Genomic DNA, 19,972 nt, shown 5'->3' on the forward strand with positions numbered 1-19,972 from the left:
GAAGCTAAAGATGGGCTCATCCCCATTGGTCCCTCGGGCGTGGCTGCCACGGGCTCAGGATAGAGTTGGACACCAGTCTCCAAAGAGGAAAGCTGAAAAAATTATACAAGGACTTCCAAAGAACAAGGCTTCCAAAGAGACGCTCTGTGGAAAATCTTGAAAAATCCCCTGGACTAGATCAGCTCAATGTAAAATGCCAGAGGAAACCAACAGGCGATCGGATTGGCTCGCTCTACCTCTCTGACAATAGCTAATATTGACTGGTAACATCAGGGGCGATTTAAATCATGGAATTCAGCCCCTTGCCAAGGCAGAAGACGATTTTCCGGGCTCAGAATGGAATCCTTGAGCTTAGCCAAGCCAACATGCAGCTAAAACAAACTAATTCCAACCACTGCACTGTGGAATTTATTATTTCAAGTTAAATCCCTTTAGAGCTTCGAATCACCTAGAAAGTCAACTGGCGTTAGTGCACTGGAACTCAACAGTAATTCATCCTTTGTCTTTTTAAGCTTTTGGAAACCCTGACCTGAGTACACTGGGGAAGGCGAAGGGGAAGGGGAAGGTCTCATTTCAGAAACACGCAGAGGATGGGATGCCAGCTCTAAATCCAAATTCAAACAGAGGAAGATGTTCATTTCCTTTAGTCTGCCATGTTAATATTTAGCAAATACTAAACAGTACATATTATTATTATTATTATTAGTTCAATGCCAACCAAATGTAGAGGAAAATAGATGGCAAGACCTCAGGGTAAGTTTAGGGGTTTTTCTGGGTTTGGGGAGGTGTTTTTGGTATGTACTCATGATTTCATGGACATAGGGAACTCCCTGTGTGGAAATTCCCTCTACCAATTCAAATCACCAAGACTTATCTGCAACCCCCATTTGCAAAGAATCACCTGGAGGACCTGCTGTGTCCACAGTCACACAAACCAGCACATGTCAGAGACAAAACTTGAACTCAGGTCTTCCTGACTCCAAGGCTGACTCCCTATCAACTTTGTCATGATGCCTCTCAAAAACAAAATATACCTGTCAATTTACATTAACTTCATTTTCTCAGCTATTCACTTTTATTTGTTCATTTGGTGTCCAGACCTGAGATTTTATCAGCACATGGAATTCTCAGGATTGAAATTCATTCCACCAACACGGATCAGTAATTGTTCTACAACTTAAAGTCATAGAAAGTTACATGGAGAACTTTGAGGCTAAGGGACCTGCCCAGGGCCACACAGCTGGTGTATGTCAAAGGTAGGCCTTGAACTCAGGTCTTCCTGACTCCGAGGCCAGCCCTCTATTCACTATGCTAGACTGTCCTAGAGGTTTGTCAAAGAAATAACACAGTTCATAATTATGTAGTGAAACAATAGTTGCCTGAATAAGAATCCATGTCAAGGTTCTTGAAATGTCCCATGCCACTCCTTATCATAAGTATTTCTAGACTTAAGACACAATTCATTAGGGGATGATTTGTCTTCCACCATAAATGGGTCAGAAATTGACATGTTCTCGATGTGATCAAGAGATTCTTTTAAGGCTTCTGGGGAATCCTGGAATGGCAGAAAAGGAGGATTTCTCTCATCCACAATATACTACCATTTCACATTTCTAGAGCCCTTCTTTTCATAGTTCCACAAAGTAGAAATGAAGGCGGTGTCCATTAATTGGGGAATGGCAACACAAACTATTGTAGATGAATATAATAGAATACTTTCATGCATTAAGAAATAACAAAGTGGACAGTTTCAGAGGAAACTGAGAAGACATCTATGAAGTGACATAGAGTGAAATGAGCAGAACTAGGAGAATAATGACATTAAAAAGAAAAACAACTTGGAAAGTCTTGGGTCCTGATCAGTGAATTCAATGACAGACCATGATGCTAGCAGACTGAAGATAAAGCATGCAATTCACCTCCTGCTAGAAATTGACAGACTCAGGGTGAAGAAAGAGAAAAGTTTTTTGGATATGGTCAACACAGGAAGTTACTTTGTTGAACTATGCCTTTGTCAAGAGAGTTTGATGGTGGTGGTGGTTTTAATAGCTCAATGGCTTGGAATTCAATGGAGTGGAATAGAAAGAAAATAAAGGCTTGATTAAAATCAATTAACTTAAAAATTTTATAGAACTCTTTATGGTCACAAAGCACTTTTCTATCCGTTCTCAAATCTGGGCGTCATATCAGTCACGTGAAGTGGATAGTATAGGTTTCATTCCCATTATACAAATGAAGAAACTGAGATCCCAAGAGAGAAGAATTTGGCCCAGATCCCCTAGTTACATAGAGAGAGGGATTGTTCTTTCCACCTTATATACTTCACCAGAGGCACATCCTGAGTTTGCTTGGCAGAATCAAGCACAAAACCCTAAACCCAAGGCTTCCTTGAGCCATCGAGGATCTCTGGGGTACTTACGCCACAATCCCAGAGAGATGAAACATTTCTGCGCTGAGGTAGGAGAGGTAGCTATACAAGAAGACAAAGAGGGGTTCGATGACACGGGTGGCCTTGGTAAAGCGAGTGGTAAAGGCAGCGACCATTCCGAACAGGAGACCGATGAAGACTCCTCCAATTCCAACCACAAAGAACTTTCCCATCCCAGCCAAAATGTCCAGTGTTGTGATAAATGGCATTTCACTGAAAGACTGAAATAATTTATAGAGCACCTGGAAGAGAAGGGGTTAGAAGAAATGTCATTAGAAAAGGCCAAAAATGATGCCTCAAGGCATCCAAATGGATCCAACCCCAACAAGACGGGTAGTGTGGAATAGTGAACAGAACACTGGACTTGGAGTCCAGAGCACAGTTAAAATATTCCCCTGAGCATTTGCTGTGTGACCCTGGGCAAGTCATGTAACCACTAAGAGCCTCAGTGTCCTCGCGGTGAGACTCAAATGAAATAATACATAGGAATTGCTTTGGAAAACTCTTAAAGCACTATATTAATGTCGGGCAGTTACTGCTCAGCACTTCTCAAACTTTGGGTTTCCCAAAACACCCAAAGTTTCATCGGACACCAAAGAGTAGGACGAGCTTTGCCCTCGTTTCTCATGCCTCTTCCCTTATGAAATCATTCCAAATTTATTGTGTCATCACTTTGTGATTACATCTCTGTGAACTGAGGACAGAGACCATGCCCCTGCAGAAGCTCATTGTGAGGGCATTACTTGGCCACTGGTGGACTGAGTCTAGTTTTCAGAATTCTCTGGTTCCCTTTAAGGGAGAGGCCTCCATCCAAGGTGACGGTAGCCTGGCTCACCAGCCAAGACACCCAAGGGATTCAGCAATACTTACAACAATCACAGCATCATTGAGGAGAGACTCTCCAAAAACCAAAATGTGAAGCTTCTCATTCACATGCATCTCTGCGAATACCGAGAGCACAGCCACAGGATCCACAGCGGCAATCAGGGTCCCAAACCAGAGGTTATGGAGCAAGGAGATATCACGCAAGCTGAAGTACTCCACCTGGCAGATGCCATAGAGGGAAAGGCCGATCCCAAGCACATTCCACAGAGTACCCACAACTGCATACAGAAGGATAGTACCAATGTTCTCAAAAAAGGGCCGACTGGGCATAAAGTAGCCTGCATCAAGGACAATTGGGGGTAGTAAGTAGAGAAAGAATATGTCGCTGTCCATGACAGGTGGGGATTTGTCATTTAAGCCATAAATGATTCCGCCCATGACGAGCCCCACAAAAATCAGCAAGCAGCTTTCTGGAACAACTGAGGGCAGTTTGCTGTAAAGGTGAAACCCTGGAAGAGAGAAAAAGATGACATGGCTGATGAGAGTATAGCATCTCTACTCTGGGTAACTTCTTTTTGGGGAGACAGAATGTGAGTTAGAGGGAAGTGGACTAGAAGTTAGAAGACCTTTGAAACCTAGCTCTGCCACTTTCCAACTATGTGACTTTGGGAGCATCATTTAACCTCTCTGAGCCTCAGTTTCCCCATCTGTAAAGTTGAGATAAAAATATTTATGCTACCTTCCCTCATAGGGTGTAAGTTATATGAATTGTTTCTCTTTTCACTTATACAGAACAGTAATTTCTCTATAATAATATTAGAGAGTTGCTTGAAGGATTAAGAGACTTGCCCATGGTCACATAGCTAGGATGTGTCACAGGTAGAATTTGAACTCAGGTCTTCCTGATTCCAAGGCCAGCCCTCAATACACAATACCTCTCTAAAAGAAAATAACTTCAATACTTCGAATTTGTGGTTTTGTCAGCAAAAAAAACTCTCTACTGATTCAGATTGCAACCCCTCTAGAATTTTATACTTGAAAAGGTCCCAAAATTCATCCCTGTGTGGCCAGTCTGGTGATGAGCTTCTCCAAACTTAGTTAGGCTGGCCCTAGACCAAGAGACCATCTATCAAAGGGCTAGTACTCAGGATTCTTCGTGCCTGGAAGAACCTGCTGACATAACCTTGAATAAGCCAGAGTCACTCACAGAGACACTCACAAGTAGGGCTTGGGTAGCATCACTTTGTACACAGTAGGGCACCATGGACAGTGCTTTACAATTTCATAGTTCATCATTATCACTGAGCCTCAGGATTTACAAAAAAAAAAAAAAGGTTCAATTTCAGATTGCCAGTTTCATAATGGCGTAATTAAGATGCAGGGGCACGGACAAAGGTATTTTTCCTCTATGACGGAGACAGTGTTGACTCATAAACCCTATCTAGTTACCATCAGCAGTATTATTTATATGTATCCGCTGAATTCTTCATAAATAGGTACAGACATTTTAAAACATGAAATGATGTATTTATCAGCTTGCAATATCTCCACCAATCCTTCCTGTCATCAGAATGATAAGAAATTCAGTGGCAGTGGGTCTCAATAACCTGGAAAGGCCCAGTGCTGGTGCTGGGGGGTAGAATTTAGATTGGTATTCAGTTCTTATTTAGAACAATAGATTTAGAAAAGACCTTTGAGGTCATCTAATATGACCCCCCCCCATTTAGAATATGAGAGGATTAAGATGCAGACAAGAGAAGTGACTCACCCAAGGACACATGGTTGGTTAGTAGCAGAACCAGACTTAGAACCTGGGTCTCCTAACTCTTCTGTCTAAGGCTTGTTCCACTCCTTACACCCCACTTCTCCTCTTTGTCATAGGCTCTGACAGGCTGATAATAATCAAGGTAATCCTCCGGGGAATTTCCTTCACTGAGTCAATGGAATGCAGGCACCTCAGATGGGGGCCATCAGCAGTAGCTCTTGACCTTCCTACTGCACAGACACCCTTTCTTTGCATTCCCTCGGCATATATCCAGTCATGCACTTGCTTATGTGGTGCCTTATCACTGCACACCTGTATGTATATGTCTTGTCTCTCCTGTAAGACTGCAAATTCTTTTACATTCCCTGAAGCACTGGATGCCCTTTAGCAGAGTGCCGAATGCATCTGTGGGACATCATCAAAGAAGCAGCCAACAAAACCTGTCTAAGAAGCACCTCCCTACCCTAGGCAGCTGCAAAGCAGCCAAAAAGGAGCGGAGAGGTTTTCTGAGACCATTCCAGGGATGGGTCAGTCAGACAGTCAACATCTGGGATGGTGTCGCAGCAGTCCTACCTAGAGATACAGGGATGAACACTTTCTCCAGATCCCTCCTAGGTCCACAACTCCAAAGTTGAAATCTCATCCAGGCACACCCAGGAAATCAACATTTCTAGTGTGTCTGATAAGTATGAGGAAACCACAAGTATCTATAGGTGCCAAGATTCACAAGAATAATCCCTCACACTGGTTTGCAGAATGCTCCTGCATTCCTAATCTCTTTGCACACTCTGCAGTGAGGCAGCCAGGGCAGGGACCATGAACCAAGCCTGTTTGTTTCTACACAGGAGGAAAATGCAGCTTGGGGACTCAAATGACCTTGCCCTCCATCATATTGTTCACAAGAAGTCTTCAGGCTCTGTGTCCAAGCCCCTTTCCTGGAGCAGCAGCATTTGCAAAGACTTCTTTTACCTAAAAGCCCTGCATGGCAGAGCAGAGTCAATTTCAGAAAACTGGGGACTAGAACCATTTACAGACTGAATGTCCTTTGTCGCACAGCTAAGGGAAGCAGTATTGAAAACGGCAATGGCCAAGATTCCAGCACAATGCTCTCCATGTTCTGCAAACATTTACTGGATAACTACTACGTGGAAGACTCAGATCTAAAGTTGCAAAGAGAGAGCCCACCAGGCCCAACTTCTTACGAGGCCACACAATTGACAAAATGCAGCTCCTCCCTTTTTGCTAAGGTGGGGGGCTGTGAGTGTAAAGCATTGCATACACGATCCAACCTGGTATCAACTGAGCACTGGTTAGGGTTGTCAGACTTTAGAATAACTAATTTAAGAAGACAGTTTTGATTTTTGTTTCTTCTTTCTTGCGGTTTCTCCCACTGATTCTAATTCTTCTTTACAACATGACTAATGTGAAAATATGCTTAATATGAATGTATATGTAGAACCTATATTGCACGCTCTCTTGGGGAGGGAGGTGGAGAAAATCTAGAACTCAAAATCTTACAGAAGTGAATGTTGAAAACTAAAAATAAAGAAAGAAATTTTTTTAAAAAAGCAGACAACAGTTTTGAAAGTCTCTCAAATAAATGTGAAGACACTTGGTAAAAAGCATCAGAGACAGTCATGGCAAATAAAACTCTTGATTACAGTACATTTGGGCATGGCTACATCCAGCATTGGGTTTGCAGTGAAACAAAGTGGGACCAAAACCTGCCTCTGCTCTGTGACAGGATATTAGATCTAGGTCCAGAGCTAGAAGGGAACTAAGAGCCCATGTAGTCCATCCCCCCTCATTTTACAGTTGAGGAAACTGAAGCCCAGAGACTTAACCAAGGTCACACAGGTAGCAAGGGGCACAGCAGGTTTTAGAACTCAGGTCCCATGATTTGAAGTTCAGTGTTCTTTCTACTGTATCTGTCTCAGTTTCCTCATGTGTAAAATAGGAATAATAATGATCCTCATCTCACAGGGTTCTTGTGAGAACTCAAAAGAGATGATCCATGTAAAGCTCTCTAGAAACCTTAAGCGCTATACACAGGCCAGTTCTTACCACTGCAACTTGAATGCAGGCACGGTAGTTATACTACTAGAGTATTGATGTTTTCCCCAAAGCCTGGGCAGGGGTTGGTGCCTTGATTTCACCACCCATCAGACAAATACAGAGAGCTATCTAGGAGCTGGGGGCAAGTAATTCAAAGGGGCATTAAGTGAGGTCAGACCCGGTTGAGCCTAGGTCGAGCCACCTGGTTCCTTCCCCAGAAGGGCTGAAGCCCACACAATTCTGCCCAGCCCCCGACACCTCCCCCATTCTCTGTGCCCCAAGAGGACAGATTAGTGCCCAGCAAAGGCCCAGAGAGGGCTGAGTAAGCTTAGGACTCCCAACTCACCAATCTTGGCCAGTGAGGCCAACATGATCCACAGTGTGATCTCAAAGGGCACCTGCACATGATGGTAATCCAGAGAGAAGAAGAGTGGGTGTGTGGCCTTTGAGCCCTTGGCATCAACAGGGCTGCCCAAGGGTCCCCAGCCGCTGCCATGGTTAAGACCTTCTGGGATCTCCCAGCCACTGTCGCTGCTTAGGTCCCTGTCACTTCCAGGCTTGCCCAGGGGGCCCCAGCTGCAGCCGCTGCCACTTGCGCCAGTCTGGACCTCCTGGGATCTCCAGCCACTGCCAGGGTCCGGGTCCCCTTGCAGTCCCCAGAAGCTGCCACTACCTTGGTCAGGAGCACCCAGGGGTCCCCAGGGAACAGCATCACTGCCTGCCTGGGAGGCAGCCAGGAGCAGAGTACAGATCAGAGCCAACCTCACGCCCATGGCAGGGTACTTTGTCCTGGCTCAGCCTAGTCTGTTCAGTCTTCCCTCAGCCCTCAAACTCCCAGCCCCCTCAGTTCCTGAGCCACAGCTCTCAGTCTTTGCCTCTACTCCCGGGAGCCTCAGGCCAGATGTGCCCTGGCCCCTGTCAGCTGCCTGTGCCAGTGGGGTTGGGGGGAGGGGTGTGAGATAGCGGCGGGAGGAGGGAGCGGGGGAAGCGAGGAAGAAGCAGGGACCAGAAGGCTGGGGCTGGACTGACAGGCAAGGAAGCTAGCTCTCATGGGAGGACCAACTTCTGGGAGCCCTTTGAGATCCCCAAAAAATCTCATTTCCTGCCAGAACTCACCAGCTGCAATTCACAGCACCCTAGATTTGGAGGGGACCTCAAAGACCACATCGGCCAACACATCCATGCCTGCCCTGGCAGCATGCATGATCATTCCAATTTTGGAAAGCCCTAAATACTAGGAAGTGCCAGTATCAAGCAGAAGCCTGCCCCAAGTCTGCCTTTGAGCCAAAATCATAGGTTCCTGGAATAAAAGCTCAAAGGTGCATTAGAGAACATCTGGTCCAACCCTCTCATCATTCAGAGAATGAAACTGCAGCTCAGGGACAGTCCACGCAAATATGAGAGGTCTAATTTGAACCCAGACCTGAGCACAACACTCTCTCTCAACCTGCCCTGTCTCTCTCTCCTTCCATAGCCCAGAAGAACGCAGGTCGGGTGTCAGAGGTTTCAGCATCCCTTTGTGGGTTCTGCGGCTTCTGGTAGCCACACTTTCACCTCCAGATTCTTTCTCTGCCCAGCCCCCACTGAAGGATGTGGATGGCCTACCACTAGATTGGCAAACCACTGTCTCATATGCATTGTTAGCCTCATTTTTTAGACGAGGAAACTGAGACCCAGAAAAGCTAAATGACTCCCTTAGTTACACAGTTAGCATGTGTCTGAGGCAGGATTCAAACCCAGGCAAACCTCCACCCCAGGGCAGAGCAGGGCAGACTTAAAGCAGTGTTTAAGCATCAACGGGCCCAGTGACATCCTTCGGTGAGGCCCTTCCAAGGAACCCTCAGCAAATCATGTTTTTTCTTTTCCTTGTCAAGTGATTCCAATGGCTAAGAAGTGGTAGGAGGCTGGAGAGTACAAATCAATGCAATGGAAATTCTTCTTTCCCAGTGGATCTCTTTTCATCTTTGATTTCTCTCACCTTGAGCGACAAAGTCAAGTGGGTTTGTATTTCTCAATTATCCAGTTCATTCACTTATGTCCCGTGGCTCCAGGGGCAGTAGAAATAAACAACCTGGAGAACACTGCTTGGTAGCTAAGGCAGGCCTAAGAGGGCACGTGTCAGACCTGGGGTCCAAACTTGTCCCAGATGCACACTACCTGTAGGACCCCTGGCAAGGCCCTTAGATTTGTCCACATCTGTAAGATGGGCATAACGATATTTGTTGTTGAGAGGAGAGGGGTTTGCAGACCTTAAAGTGTCATCAAAGTGGGAGATATTAACCTTGGCTTGTCCCAAGAATCACAGAAGCCCAGGGTAGCAGAGCTGCAAGGAACCTGCAACATCATGTAGGCCAAGCATTCTTCACCCTGGCTGTACCCAGACCACTCTGACAGTGCAGTGAAGCCTAGGGACTCCTTCTCACAATTACATTTTCAAATGCCTAAAATGAAATACACAGAGGCTCACAAAGGAAATCAATTACGTTGAAATAAACAAGTATTTTTTTCCCATCCAAGTTCACAGACCCTTGGGAATCTAGCCATGGACCAGGGACCAAGAACCCCTAACTGAGTCTAAGAAACATCCAGGCTGTTGGTGTCAAACTCAAACAGAAACAGAGAGCACTAAAGCCCATCCAAGCAGTCGTGGGAGCTGAATTTTAAAGCCATAAACTTAGTACCCAGTGGCCTTTTACGGAGGAGACCACTGACATCCAGAGAGGAGAAGGGTTTGGCCAAAGGTCACCCAGCTAATAAACGGCAGAGACTCATCAAAGGAGGCCCTGTTATTATGACCAACAAATTGACAACTTTCAAATCTTAGATGTGATTTGGGCAGTAACTACAGGAGAAGGCATAAGCAAAAAGCAGATGGGTTGTGCTACTGGAAACCGGGAGAAGACGGCTTCGAAGAGACCAAGAGTACAATCAATCATCAGAAAAGGACAAAAAATCCAGACTCTCTCCATACTCGTCCACCCTGGTCTGCCTTGTCACACAGCCTATCCAGAGGCCATCTCTGGACAGATACAGAAGAATCCCACAGCAGACTGACAAAAGAAGCCTGGGCTGAATGGAGGTGATCTGTGAAACTGCAATTATATTTTTCCTCAGTTTTAAAACACCATCTTCCACCCTTCTTTCAAAGATTTAACCTTTGAACTTCTGAAATAACATATACAAAACTGAATAGCATTTTTCAAGGGAAAATATGTAATATTTCATATAACCTCTAGAATAACCATCATGGGAGGTAGCCCATGAAGACTTGGGGATGTTGGTGATACGGATTTGAAAGATTGTAGCAGATACCACTATGAAGCCAAGAAAAGGGTTATACTGTTTCCTTGTACAGAGACCACAGACAGCAAAAGTGAAGGGAAAAAAAGTTATCCTCGAAGTATCTTGATTCCAATACTCTTAATCCTAACTTAACTGCTTTGTCAGGAGAGAAAGAGGGGGAGGGAGAGTTTCTGTGTAGGGGGAGAAAGAAAGCGAGAAAGAACAAGAACAAGGATTTCACATAGCAGGATGTCCTGAACATCAGCAACATGACTGACTAATCACAGAGAGCATGGGTAATTAAAACATGGAGGCCCAAGGCTATTAGATAAATCCATAACCCATTTTTCCTTAGCTGTCCAAACACCATCCAACCAACCACTAATGACAAATCAATGACCCATTTTTCAGTAAATTGGGACTAGTTTGGAGATGCAGAATCACCAATGCATGGGCCTTTCATTTGTCAACAACAAGTCTGTCCTAAAAAGAAATTAAATGAAAAAGCAAGGCATTAACTGAAAAGTACAGGGGAAAGCTCCAAGTTGGATTTTCATATAATCTACTTTCTTGTTTCCCAGCATCCTCTACTGGGCATTTAACCACTTTGCCATCAGCAAGTGCTAATTGGACTCTGTACAAACTTCAATCAGGCCACAAGTTCTGGAATAGGAAATTAATTTTTAAATATTCAGTATCCATGTAAATGATGAAAGATATTGAAGGAAGAAATCAATGCACCAAAGCAAATATATAAAGTTATTAAACTGTACTGCTAGAACCATATCCCCAAAATGTCATAAAAAGGGAAATATTCATATTCCCATTCAAAGTTCATATCCATAGCTGCTCAATTTGTAAGAGCAAGAAACTGGAAACAACATATATGTCCAACTATTGGAGAATGGCTGAATCAATTACGGTCTAGTAATGGAATATGTTATTGCTGTTTAAAAAAAGATAAATATGATGCACATAAGAAAATATGGAAAACAGTAAAATCAGCAGAATCAGAGCTAGATTCATACTGACTACAGTTACATTCTTTTAAAAAGAAAAGAGGGAGGGAAGGATGGAGGGAGGGAGGGAGGGAGAAAGGAAGGAAGGAAGAAAGGAAGGGAGGGAGGGAGGGAGGAAGGAAAGGAGGGAAGGGGGAAAGCGAAGGGAAGGGAAGGGAAGGGAGAGAAAGAGTAAAGGAAGAAGAGAAGGAAGAAAACCAAGAGAGGAGGTAAAATTTCTGACTGGCCTGAAGGTCCCAGAACAAAAGCATCCTATTTGCTTCTTTGCTATTTATCATTCTTTCGGTTCCAGAGCTGGAGTGGGAGTCAGGAAGTCATGAATTCAAAGACTACCTCCTAAATTGACTCGTCCCTTTGTTCCAGGTTTCTTTTTCAACGTAGTTGGCTGAAAATATATTGTTGCTATCATTGCTATTATTTGGAAGGAGCGGAAAAAGGGATTCCCTCTCCAGTCTCGAAGTCTTTGCCCCAAGTGTCCTGTCAGCCCAGAATGGCCTTTTCCTCCTGCTAGCCCTACTACAGCCAACTCCTCCTACTTTCCATCACAGCTTAAGGGCCACCTCCCCCATAAAGTCTTCCTGGATTAATGCAGCCCGGCCTCCAATCCACCAAAGGAAGTGTGCACATCTTTTTTCCTCTACAGCCTTTATGTACCAATACATTTAGCAGGGTCAGGGGATATGGACTGTGGCTCTATCTAGCTCAGGTCCTCTTCAGGGACATGCATGCTCCCCCTTAGAGTCCAGCACTAAAGTAATGAGGGTCTGCCAGAGTTCTAGCTAGCCCCTGGTCAGCCTTAACACAGAAATATGTGGCCTGGCGGCCTCTGTCTAAAAGGCAGAGCACTTATGGACAGTCATGTTTGTTAGGGCCTTGGAGCTTAGATCAAGCTCTGGACTTAGAGTCAGGAAGGCCTGGGTTTGAGTTCTACAGCAGACACTGAGTAGCTGTATGACCCTGGTCAAGTCATTTCAACACTCTGAACTTCAGCTTCCCCATCTGTAAAATTTGGATAGTAATAGTATATACTTCCCAGGCTTGTTGTGAGGATCAAATAAACACAATGTACATCATGTGCTTTACAAACCTTAAGTGATATGTAAATGTGAGCTATTATAAGAAAGGTGAATTGGGGGCAGCTATGTGGCACAGCGAGTAGAGCACTGGCCCTGGAGTTAGGAGGACCTGAGTTCAAATTCGGCCTCAGACACTTGATACATGTACTAGCTGTGTGACTTTGGGCAAGTTACATAACCCCAATTGCCCTGCCAAAAAAAAAAAGCAAAAAATAAAAAGAAAGGTGAGTTGATGTAAAATTTTTTAAACTCTCAGAACCAGAAGTGTTGCAATAATAGCGAAGTTATGGCATGTGGACCCTGAATGTGGGCAGTAGATCGGGCCCCAGAGGGAACAGGAGGAGAAAGGCTTGATCCCATCCAGAAAACTGCCCAAGATTTTCAATGACCCCAAGCTGCCACATGTGGCAAAAGCCCATCCTGAGAACATCAATATTCTCCCATGGCCACGTGGCCATGGAAAATCACAACCTCAGAAGAATCAGAACCATGGATGAGACAAGGGGAAATGTAGAGGAGATGAATAGAGGGAGGCCACAACATACTGCCAGTGATGATTTGTGCATCCAAATGGGGGAAAAAATATCCGAAAACTTGGTGGTCAGCACAGGGGATAGGTGGCTTGAACGGTAAGAGCCTATGACAACAGACAGATCCCATGCTGTACTGGGACATGTGAAATGTTACAAGACCAAGAGGAAGGTCTCCAATGCACTGGTTCAGTCATCTCTCGAAGGTTTGTGGCAAGACGTGAACAAGATTCACATGGGATAAAAAGGCATGGATGCATATCACCCAAACCAAAGATACATTATTAAGTGCAGAAGAAAAAAAATTAAATCAAAAGAGAAACGACATATCCATCGAAGTATCACATAAACAAATAGCTTAGCTTCAGACATAGCAATAAGGGTGTTTGGTAATACGTACACACAGAAGAAATACGAAAAGGAAGATTCACTGTTCTGATAGCCCTTACATGTGAAATTCTGACACTTCTATGTTTTTGTGTAGGGGTCCATCATTTCGAAGGCAGTATTGCCCAGGGCCTCCTGTCACTACCAGGGTCCAAAGGGCAGCAGGAAGAACCAAATTCAACGCTGCCCACTAAATTACCATGGTGCCAGCAGGGGGCAGTAAGACCCAATGCCTGGACAAATGGTTAAGGCACTAGGGGGTTTTGACCTTTGCAATGTCAGTCATGGGCCCCTATGGCAGTCTGGTGAAGGCTATGGAGCATAAAACCAAACTGGAATATTACAAAGGACACCAAAGGTTAGTGAAAACAAAGATAGATTTTGTTTGTTTTTCCCATCCATGTTCATGGAACCTCTGAACTCTATGTGCCCACGGAGGTTAGCATGGGCAGTGCCCATTCACAAGCCAGATTACTGAGGGTGTCACCAAGCATTTATTAAGCACCTACCATGAGGCACGGTGCTGACCTTGTGTCTCATTCAGTAGACATCCCCAGAGTTTTAGCCTCTGGCAGCCATGAGGACTCCAGGTCCGCTTCCCTTGCCCTGTGTGGTCGGATCTGGTTACAATCCTGGTCTCCCAGACCCCCTTCTGCCTCAGCTCAGGCTCAGACAAGAGGATTCAGGAGAGTGGAAACTGGAGAAAAAAACATCCAATTGTGCTGGAGAGCAGAAATAGAAAAATATAACAAAAAGAGAACTATAGTTTCACAGGCCAACACAAGTCTGAGTGAGCAGGGTGAGCAAGGCAAGAGCAGGGAAAGCCATTCCAAAACTCAGCTCACCTTGGCCAGTCCTGCAAAATGAAAAGAAAGCTTCAGCTCAACTGCTAACAAAATGGACAGTTTTTTTCTCTTTGCTGCCCTCTAGTGTTGCAAAAAATAAATGCTCTACATACTTGAGGGAAGGCAATAACATCACAGCTAAAATGGGGAAATTATAAATAATGATATTAACATGGACTTAGACCTACAAGTGATCTAAGAGTCATCCAGTCCACCCCTCTCATATGAGGCCCAGGAAGGAACACTGGTGACTTACCCAGGGTCATGCTCGCCACTATCCCATGCTGCTTCACTGCAAGTCCAGCAAGGAAAGAACTCAAGGGAATCAGATAGTTTAGAGATCCCCAGCTTCAGCCATGGGCCCTGTTGGCTTCCCATCCCAGGGCTGTGTGTCTACGTATACGTATGAGGAAGGGGTGTGTGTGCAGGGGAATTGCTACACACTTCTAGGCCAGGTGGGCCCAGCCCCAGGATCCTGTACACAAAGCCTCCTCCATCTCCTGTTCCCCCACCCACCCTGGCCTCCTGACTTGGCTTCCATTCTTCCACTGCTTGCTGCCTAATGTGAAGCAGGCCTTCTCGGGTCTTACAAGACTCAACATCTCTATCGGCCAAGGGGCAGAATCTCAAGGGAGAACCTCGAACTGTCTAATCTCATGCTCCCCTCAATGGACTTCTCATCAACTGTTGATATTCTGCCCGGACTCATTGCTCAAAAGTTAGCAGACCCCTATCCCCTTATACCAGGGATGGGGAACCTGCCATCTCGAGGCCACATATGGCCTTCTAGGTCCTCAAGTGTGGCCCTTTGACTGAATCCAAACTTTGTTCAGTAGCAGAGTTAGGACTAGAAAGAAAGCCTCGGAGCTCCCACTCCACTGTACTGTCCAAAATCAAGGCTTCATTGGGAAGAACTGAGGCAGCACATCAGTGCAGGTCAGAGCCAGGAAACAAAGACCCCAGGAAAGGAAGAGGCTTTGGGGACACCTATTAATAAAGACAAGTAGCTTCCTAACACCCCAGCATCTTCTCTCCTGATCCAGAACTGAATTCCCTCTCTCCATTTCTACTCAGAGACTCATAGAATTTGGGGGATTGGAAAGGACCTCCAAGCTCAGCTGGTTGAACCTGTACCTTAACAGGAATCTTCCCTTCAACAGTCCCAAATTTTAGCCTCCATCTGACATTCTCTGAAGAGGAGGGAGCCCTATCCCTCCTGAAGTAATCATTCCTGCAACTCTTTTCTTGATGCCCTCTTGTATTTTAGCTCTCCAAAAAATCCCTGGTGCTGACTTAACCTAACCTCTTGGTTTATTAAAATTACTTGGATCTCAATTCAGATACCCTTCCATTTCCCCTGGAAATGAATTGTCTTAATCACCTACACATGTTGCCCCATCCCCAGGACACCACCAACTGTTTCTAATCTATTATCCCTGGGTAACCAAGAGCACAAGGGAATAGTTGTTTAGAGTACCAAGAAAAGCCAAATAACCACCATTGTTAAACTTTGTATGTTGTCTTCCTACATTAGAATATAAGCTCCCTGAGAGTAAGAAATAGTTTTCTGCTTGTATTTGTATTTCCATTGCTTAAGATGGTGTTTGGTACAGAATAAGCACTTAGGGCATGTTTACTAATATGACTTAAATCAGTCACTTTAATTTTATATAAGATAGTTTCTGCCTTGAGGGATTCATGGTGCCTTCCCTTCCAAAAAGAATAATACATGAGCTTTGAGACAAGGAAAGGCCTGAAAATGGCATGGGTGTCACACACAGCAAACAATGTGTTAGAATTGTAAGGCCACTCAACGTAATGGTCCCTCAACCTCTAACCCAGGCATGTCCATGGTCTGCCAAGAGGAAAGAACCCAAAAGACATGGTCAAGGATGTAGGTATCAATGACTTTGGGATACAGAATCATCATTTCTGGCAGCTCACAGCACAGCTCAAAGCATGAGACTCCCCTAGGGACACACACAAAGGTGTGCTGGTAGATGTTTAACAACTGATTCTTAAAAAAAACAACATACCTTCAACACACTTCTAAGTTTAACCTGCATTACTGACGTTTTCATCATCACCTTCTTAAGCCTAATCAACAAAACAATAAATCAAGCCGTGGTTGGTATTTTTTTTTGGAAGGGGTAAGGCAGGGCAATTGGGGTTAAGTGACTTGCCCAAGGTCACATAGCTAGTAAGTGTGTCAAGTGTCTGAGGTCGAATTTGAACTCAGGTCCTCCTGACTGGCCAGTGCTCTACTCACTGTGCCACCTAGCCATCCCTGGTTGGTGTTTCTCTGAAGTGCCAATGCTCATGCTGAAAATTCAACAATTAGCTCTTGCTAGTTATTTTCAGCTGGCTCCAACACAGCCCTGCCACCACTTAAGGGAATGCACAAAACACAACATATAGGGCATGTCTGGACTATTGTAATAGCCTTCTAGACGAGCTCCCTGCCTCTAGTCCCACCCTCCTCCAATGCATCCTTCACACAGTTGCCAAAATAATCTTCCTAATGAAGAGGTCTGACCCTGCTTAAAAATGTTCAGTGGCTCCCTACTGCCAATAGAACAAATTGTTTAGCCTGACATTTAAGGCCTTTTCTGCCTGGTGGTATATTATCCCCCTTACCCAGTCAGAATCCTTCTAATCCTTCAAGGATCAACACTGGCGGGAGCCACCTCCTCCAAGAAGCTTTCCCTAATTCCCCTCCCCTACCCCAGGGTGAAAATGTCCTCTCACTCCTCACATTGTCTTAGCTCTCTCCTTCAGCCCCATCTGCCCTAACTCATATTACACTTATCTGGGTACTTGTATGCCCCCAAAGGAAATATAAGGTCCTTTCCAAATGTGAATCTTTGAGTTCAAGAGAGGGACTGATCATTGTGGGGGGATGGCTTCATTTGGGAGGCAGTAGGAAAATTCCTGGATCTGAAGTAAGAGGACATGGGTTCAAATCCTGCCCCTGCCATTTACTAGTTGTGAGTGAACCTCAGTGTCCCAATCTTTAAGGTGAAGGGGCTGGACTAATTGGGGCTTCACTCAAGACCCCTTCAGCTCTTCTTAAACTGTGGGTCTGGCCCCCATTTGGGAGTTTATGGACTAAATGACCTCCCAGGTCTCTTCCAGTTCCAGATCTAGGAAGCTAGCTAAATTCATGACTTAGGGTCTCCATGAACAAAAAGATGAGGAGCTGCCTTATTGCCCGTTTCACTTCAGGACCTTATTTCATTCCACATTCTAGATGAATTTGTCCAATCTCCTGTGATAGGGCCTTCTTCCTGGCTCACCTTCCTTCCAACTTCCTTTCATGCACCACGGCCTGAGGGAAATGGCACATCTGATCTACCTCCCATTCATCCAACCTGCTAAGACAATCAATCAGCCCCTGCCACTTGATCCCACTGAGGAGAGGCTCCCTAGCTGTCAGCAAAGTCGGAAATCCCAGACTCCAATCTTTTCATATTAAATACAGCATCAGCACAGTGCCCTTACAAAGTGCAATGTCTAACACTTCACACCATATGCCAAAATGGGCCTCAAATGGATATATGACTTAGAACTAAAAGATGACATCATAAATAAATTAGACAAAAAAGAAGGGAAATTCCTGTCAGATCTATGGCTAAAGGAAGAGTTCCTGATCAAACAAGAGATAGAGAGGAACACAGAAGAGAAAATGGACACTTTTGATTCCACAAAATTTAAAAGTTTTTGAACCAACAAATCCAATGTGGCTAATTAGAAGGGAAACAGTTAACTGGCCAGTGGGGGAGGTCTTTGCAGCAAGTTTCTGTGGAAAAGGTCTTATGTCCAAAATATAAAAGGAACACTAATCAAATTAGCAAAGTTAACCCAAAAAAGTGGGGGGGGGAGCAACAAATGTTGGAGGTGCTATGGGAAAATAGGCACACTGGTATACTGTTGGTGGATCTGTGAATTGGTCTAGCTATTATGGTGCCCCAAAAGTCAAGATGTATGTACCTTTTGACCCAGCAATACCAGTACAAGGGTTATACCCCAAAGAAATCAAAGAAAAAGGAAAAGGGCCCATGTGAACAAAAGAGGGAAAGGGAAAGAACTAGAAACTGAGGGGATGCCTGGCATTGGGGGATGTATACAACACTATTGTGCTATAAGAAATGGCAAAAAGAGATGGTTTCAGACAAACCTGGAAAGATTTATATGAACTGATACAAAGCCCAGTGAGTAGTACCAGAAGAAAAATGTATACTATAATAGTTACATTGTAAAAACAAATGATGTTGAAAAACGTAATTAGTATGATCAATACAATGACCAAGCATGATTCTGATATGGCATGTTACCCAGCTCCTGACCTAGAGGCAACAGATTCAACATGCAGGATGAGACATACACTTTTATACACGGTCAATGTGGGAATTTGTCTTGCTCGATTATGCCTATCTGTTACAAGAATTTTGTTTTTCTTTTTTCCAGAGGAGGAGTAGGTAGAAGGGAGAAAAAATAAATGCTTGATAATTGAAAAACTTTATTTTTAAAAAAAACCAAAGGGTATGGCCTCTATTGGTCTGTTGTCTTTAAAAGGAGTATAAAGTTAAAGGAATTGGAATGGTTTAGTTAAAAGAAGAGAAAGCTGAGGCATAAACAGACTGTGGTCTTCAAGCATCTGAAGGATATTTATGAGTGCAACATGAGGAAAGGATTTAAATGAAAACAGGAGAGCCTTCGGTATTTAAAGGCCTTTATACTGACTGCAGCCTACATTTCCACTCTAATTACGCATTCTTCCCTGTCAGGCCCTCTATGCTCGAGCCAAACTGGCTAACTTGCTACTTCCCATGCACCACCTGCCATCTCCCATCTCCACACTCTTGCACAGCTGTCCCTCACCCCTGTAATGCTCTACCTCCTCAATCTTTCCCTTGGCACAGCCACCTCCGTTCAAGACTCGGTCTTATTGCCACCTCCTAATACGGCGTTTTCTGATCCCCCAAATTGTTAGTGTCCCCCCAAAAAGTTACAATTTATTTACTTTGTATGTATTTTGTATAAATTTATCTGTGTACCAGTTGTATCCCACCAAGTAGAACTAGCATCACATAAACTCCCTGAGGGCAGGGCCTTTTCATTTTGTCTTTGTATCCCCAGCCCTTAGCCCAGTTGTCCTCATGCTTGTTCACCCTCCCTTTTCAAAGAGGATCAATGACATCACAACGTAATGGGTGATGTCTTAACTTGCACATGAATCAGATTTCAGTGAGGCAGAGGTGCACAAAGTCATCAGCCCCACTGTCTTCTTGAGTCATGGAAGTACAGTGGCAGGACAAAAGTCAAGACCACTGATGATGACCCAGGATGCAGTGGATGATCTTGATGTCTTCAGTGTCTGACCAAGCTCTAAGTGCTCCACAGCACCTGCTTCAGCCACCTTCACAGCCATTGTTTTTATCTGCCCATTCTGCCAGAGGGAGTCTCCACATGTTTGGAGTAGACATCCTCCTCCTTAGCGTAGTACCAACATATAGTAGGCACTTAATACATTTTTGGATTAAATCAAACACTGAAATGAAGGGCCACAAGAAGTTGTGGAGTCTTTCTCTTGCTGGATTTATTTATGAATGTATGGATGAATGAAAAATCATATATTAAGTGCTTATTATATCAGCACGTTAAGTGCTAGGGACAGAAATAGAAAAGAGAGACAGTCCTTGCTCACGAGGAGTTCACATCCTAATGGGAGACATCACATACAGGAGGCTTCAGCTGCCA

General features: G+C 44.4%; 1 protein-coding gene across 1 annotated transcript in view; it reads right to left on the reverse strand.

Moving 5' to 3' along the window:
* The window catches only part of LOC118832468 (sodium/hydrogen exchanger 2-like), a 110,590-nt gene extending 102,714 nt beyond the window's left edge, over positions 1-7,876 (reverse strand). The window contains exons 1-3 of the mRNA XM_036739780.1: positions 7,420-7,876; positions 3,299-3,762; positions 2,420-2,670 (exon numbers count right to left, since the gene is read on the reverse strand). Coding sequence (XP_036595675.1) covers positions 2,420-2,670; positions 3,299-3,762; positions 7,420-7,846 — 1,142 coding nt within the window. The 5' untranslated portion in view covers positions 7,847-7,876. The remainder of the gene's footprint in view (positions 1-2,419; positions 2,671-3,298; positions 3,763-7,419) is intronic.
* Between the last annotated feature and the right edge of the window lie 12,096 nt (positions 7,877-19,972).

Source organism: Trichosurus vulpecula, chromosome X, assembly GCF_011100635.1.
Source record: "Trichosurus vulpecula isolate mTriVul1 chromosome X, mTriVul1.pri, whole genome shotgun sequence".
Taxonomy (NCBI): Eukaryota; Metazoa; Chordata; class Mammalia; order Diprotodontia; family Phalangeridae; genus Trichosurus; species Trichosurus vulpecula.